The sequence below is a fragment of the Palaemon carinicauda genome, chromosome 1 (genome assembly GCF_036898095.1).
Source record: "Palaemon carinicauda isolate YSFRI2023 chromosome 1, ASM3689809v2, whole genome shotgun sequence".
In the NCBI taxonomy this organism is placed as follows: Eukaryota; Metazoa; Arthropoda; class Malacostraca; order Decapoda; family Palaemonidae; genus Palaemon; species Palaemon carinicauda.
The window spans coordinates 233,413,676-233,419,370 of NC_090725.1; the positions used below are offsets into that span (position 1 = coordinate 233,413,676).

At 34.9% G+C, this 5,695-nt stretch overlaps 1 protein-coding gene across 3 annotated transcripts in view; it reads right to left on the reverse strand.

Moving 5' to 3' along the window:
• Positions 1-3,428, reverse strand: part of bs (blistered) — a 569,070-nt gene extending 565,642 nt beyond the window's left edge. For 2 of the 3 annotated variants that reach the window (XM_068387970.1, XM_068387962.1), the window contains exon 1: positions 2,880-3,427. In XM_068387970.1, the coding sequence (XP_068244071.1) occupies positions 2,880-3,293 (414 nt within the window). In that variant the 5' untranslated portion in view covers positions 3,294-3,427. Of the gene's footprint in view, positions 1-2,879 lie in introns of all 3 variants that reach the window. The other variant, XM_068387965.1, reaches the window with a different exon arrangement.
• Positions 3,429-5,695: the final 2,267 nt, after the last annotated feature.

The window sequence follows — 5,695 nt, forward strand, 5'->3', positions numbered from 1 at the left end:
TATATACATATATATATATATATATATATATATATATATATATATATATATATGTGTGTGTGTGTGTGTGTGTGTGCGTGTTCAAAAATAAAAACTGATCTGTCACAGCCTTACTTGACTTATTTTTACTACAGATTTTTATGTTTTTATACTGCATAAATTTCAAAATATATACCTAACTTTAACGTTAAGAATAAAAGTACCCGAAGAGACCAGAAGAGCTTGTACCAATTACCGTTTGAATTTCATAGAATAAAAAAAAAAAATACACATATTCTAGTCAAAACTTTTCGGCGTTATTTGCAACAAAGATATATTTCAAAATTTTGAAAGAACACATTACTGTCATCATTACATTTACACTATGCTAACCACATACAAGCAAAATAAATTGGCACACTGTGATCATAAGCACCACACACAACACAGGTTATTTTGAAATCTAAAAGGCAACCGTCACAAGACGCCCACACATTCCGCTTCATGAAACCGTAACACGTGATATTCTAATTATGGGGATACCTGTACAATATGAGAGAGAGAGAGAGAGAGAGAGAGAGAGAGAGAGAGAGAGAGAGAGAGAGAGAGAGAGAGAGAGAGAGAGAGAGAGATTAACATTTCGATTTCGACGGTTACAATACCTCGTAAATTTGTGATTTTGAGGTTCAGGAGCAATAAAACCTTATCAACATGTCATGAAATTTGGCCTCCTGGTATGCATGTTTGTCGTCAATTTTGTCAAAAACTGTAATAATAATTCAATAAATTCCACCCAAAGGTTAATAGGAAGTATGGACTAATGAATTTAGACATTTCGTATTACATTTGCTAGGTAAGAAAAATCCACATTAAATGCAAGGACAAACAAAGACTAAAATCGAATTTCCTGTTAATGAATAACTCTTGTAGGTTCAACTTAGGTATTAAGGACAGATCTTACAATAGACAGGTATATACTATATCGTAAAGCAGGCCAAATCTGATATATCTCGCACCAGTTCAAACATTCGGATAAAGTAAATGCTAAATTGGAAAATAAATAATAAAAAATATAACGACGAAGACAAGATACAAACTGCGCTGACAAAACTGATCATCATATTCCTGTTAACCTGAAAACTAAATGAGGGTCAAAATTTCCGGAGAGATACAGTCTTCGATTCTTAGACGTCACTAAAATAAATATTCATTATAAATGTAAAGTAACATGACCAAGTACCATGTGTGTGTATGTATAAATATAAATATAAATATATATATATATATATATATATATATATATATATATATATATATATATATATATATGTATGTGTATAGACATATAAATATACCAATACATATATATAAAATCACAGCACCGGTAACACGATATGAAATATGAGCCCGTTGATTCCATGGCAATTACCCACAAAACACTTCCTCTTCAGCCTCCTATCGGTATGCATCATGTAAGGGGTCAGCGAAAATGCCCGAAATTCAATCCGCCGCCGTGCAATGCGCTCAATTAAACCCGTCGTAATCAGTTAGACAAGAAGCCAAAATTTGATAGTTCGTGAATAGTTTACTTTATATCATAAAACAAGCTTCTTTTATACTTTTTTTTTGTATGGTTTGAAGTAAAACAGTATTTCGTGAAAATTAAATTGCCAAGTAAATTATTTAATTACAACGAATGACCGGAAGGGGAGAAATACACTGTTACTTATTTAATTATAAGATTAAACAATACATTTGCCAAAAAATATGTACACGGCACATAGAAGTAGGATTGGGGCCTACGTGTCAATTTGATATCAGCTAACCATGCTGATACAAATAAAAAAAATTGTTTTTCGGAAGAATATTCCCTTACACAAAAATAAATTTACTTTGACAACTTTCTCTTATAAATACCATTACCTATTAACATCTGTACAATGATGACTGCCTTTATTTCAAATAATATAAATGTTTTCTACTAAAATTATCCCATAATTTCTAGACGGATTTACGAACACCGTTAAAAATCTTCTTTGACAAGTATTCCTGGATAGGAAAAAGAAAATTGCTAATGGCTAGACTGCCAATGGAAATCCAAAGGCATTTCACACAATTTAGAACAGTGATCTTAAAACCAACACAGCATGGCATTACACCGGTAATGTTAATGCTGTGACTGACAGTCAAATCTCATGTGAAAAAATAGAACAGGAACTGTAAGCCAATACTGTACCCACAATCCCCACTTTGGCAAAGACATTTAATTAATTTCCTTGGAATCGGCTGCATTCAATTAAAGGTTAAGTTCGTATAATAACACTGATTATTTATTTATTCGACAATCATACCATCTCTTAGATTGCGAGAAGTTACCACCAATAGCGAAATCTTAAGAAGAGGAGCTAACATCCGAAAATAGATCAAGTGGCCCACCAACAACCCATTTGAGCCACACTACCTATTCTTACTTCTATCTAGGCCAACGTTTTTCTTTTAGATTGTGTTGCTATTCCTCCCGAGACATTTCCAACTAAAAGATGTATGTGTGGAGAAATGAGAGCCACTGTGCAATTAATAATCGAGTAATTAATACAAACGTTACCATCTGAGTATCAAACATTGGCGCACTTACTGATCTTACTCGCACATACGGCCACTCATTGAGCGTAACGGGCACTCCCACAATTGTGATAAAAACACAACAACCGCTCCTTTAATAATTCTGAGGTTTGATTACATTTTAAATAATACATTTAACGTACTCCATTAATGTAATGATGAATTTGATATAGAGAGACATTCCCCATAAGGTCAAAATAACCCAGACAACCATATGATACCGTCACGCTCGGTGAGTGGCCTCATGTGGCCCTAGTGAGTGTAGTAATATCATTTACCTTTTTCATAATGCCGGTTTTCCTCTTGGAAAACGTCGTGTATCGACGCAGTTTGTTGTCGATAAATTCCATCTTGATTTTGACACGTCCTTTGGTCTTCTTGCCATTGGGCAGAAGTGATTGTTTATTTGTCTGCTGTCCCTGTTGAGACGAATCAAGTGAAGTTTGGTGGTGCAGCACGCCATCACGACTGGAGGACGGATTCATCTTGTCGTCCTTTTTCATGATATCAGAGTCATCGTCTGATGACAGATTCAAGGGGTCCCTGTCTAGACCAGCATCATGAGCTGACCTCTTCATTCCTAGATTCATGCCCCCCATGGCTGGACCTATATGGGCTCCGCCAAAAAACTCTGGGTCGAATCCACCGAAATTCATTGTAAATTTATCGTCAACGTTATTGTGGCTTGACATCTTGGAACAGAACACACTAGATGTCAAGAACACACATATTTAAAAGCACAATGGATCACGACCACGACGTAGGCACTTCCCCATAAAATGCAATAGCTCCTTTCCCTCTCCCTACTACAACACGACTGAACATAAACACTGAGACACAGCTGATCTCTCGTGACGTACAACACAACCGTACAAAGCACCCTCCGCGAATAAACTAGTCCCACAATTTCCTATGTGTATATATCCTTTGTAACACATCATCATGCTTCAAAAACAGTCAATACTATTAACATATTGCATTATTTCATACAGATTTTCAATATCAACCACTATACATTTACCGTAACGTTGACATAGTTGATATGTCTTTTTAGCTGTGTGACGTCTGTGTTTGCCATATAAGGACATCCCCACGACCAAATATGGAACGCTCTCCAAAATTGGGAGGGAAGCCCCGCCCATTTAGCACTTCTTAAAAGTTGCATGCGGTGAATTAGCAATGCTTGGGAGGGACCTTGTGTCAACAAACTTTTCACTTAAACAGCTTCTGATAGCTTGACCGCATAATTTATTGAGTAATACGCTAAAAACAGCTTTCAATGTAAACAGATGGTACGGGGACTAAATCACCCCTTTCATTCAGAAGCACTTTTTGCGTGTAGAAGGGATATCGTACACACTGATAGGTGTTAAATGAAACTTTGATCCAACTGTTACGCTATACGAAAATGAAGTCACACAGTCAATTTTATTGAAAACATTTCAATGTAGGTAAGTCTTTAATTACATTAACATTCTCATATATATATATATATATATATATATATATATATATATATATATATATATATATATATATATATATATATATATATATATATATATATATATGTGTGTGTGTGTGTGTGTGTGTGTGTGTCATCAATAGTTACTATTCCACTGTACAATACACACGCACGCACACACTCACACACACACACACACACACACACACACATATATATATATATATATATATATATATATATATATATATATATATATATATATATATATATATATATATATATATATATATATATATATGGGTCCTTTGACCAAATAGTACTACCTTGTATCCGTTACGGTTAATTTTTCCTTTGCCTACTTATACAGTCTGGCAAGTTTTTTTTACAGATTCCCCTGTCCTCATACTCCTAACAGCACTAAGATTACCAAACAATTCTTCTTCACCCAAGGGGTTAATTACTGCGCTGCAATTGTTCAGTGGCTACTTTCCTCTTGGTAAGGGTAGAAGAGACTCTTCAGCTATGGTAAGCAGCTCTTCTAGGAAAAGGACACTCCAAAATCAAAACATTGTTCTCTAAGTGTTGTGTAGTGTCATAGTCTCTGTACCATGGTCTTCCACTGCCTTGGGTTAGAGTTCTCTTGCTTGAGGGTACACTCGGGCACACTATTCTATCTACGTTTTCTTCCTCTTGTTTTGTTCAAGTTTTTATAGTTCATATAAGAAATTTTTATTTTAATATTGTTATTATTCTTGAAATATTTTATTTTTCCTTATTTCCTTTCCTCACTGGGCTATTTTCCCTGTTGGGGCCCCTTGGCTTATAGCCTCCTGCTTTACCAACTAGGGTTGTAGCTTAACAAGTAATAATAATAGTAATGATAATATATAGGAGAGAGATGTGGGAAGGAGTTCCATGCCCACATGCATTAGAAAACATGAATGAGTTTCGACGTATGAAAGTGAACAGAGAATCAACATCAAACATGATTATCTTAATGGACTAAAATGGAATACATTAGAGTTGTGCTCACATGCAAATGAACTGTGATAACAGAGCAGAAATAAAGTAGACATTTTAAAAAGGGAAGCGTGTATAAAAACGACAAAATGACAATGTCACACAAATATGTTTTCTGCATCTTTTAACTACCCAGGTATCTTATTGACTGATATATTATTAATATCTAACGAAATTGGATTGGCTTTATGAATCATGAATAAATAGCTTGGCGCTGGGACCTGTGAGGCCATTCATGCTTCTCGTTGTCGTGGATTTCCATACACTCAAATATGAACCCAGTTTGAAGTCTCTGTGACAAGAATGTCCAAACTTATGGCTGATTACGTGATATGGACATTTTGCTTGACCGTGACCATGACCTTTGACCTTAACCTTCCAAAATTGTTAATTTCCAGCTTTTTATATAACAATTAATCTCTGCAAGTTTCATTACTTTACGATTAAGATTGTGGCCATGAAGCTGTTCACAAACAAACGGGGGTAAAACATAACCTCCATCCAACTTCGTTGGCAGAGGTAGTGAGAGCAAAGGATTAATACACAGAATAAGATAACCAGAAAATACATATAAACTAATAAAAAAGCATACAGACAAAAGGGGGT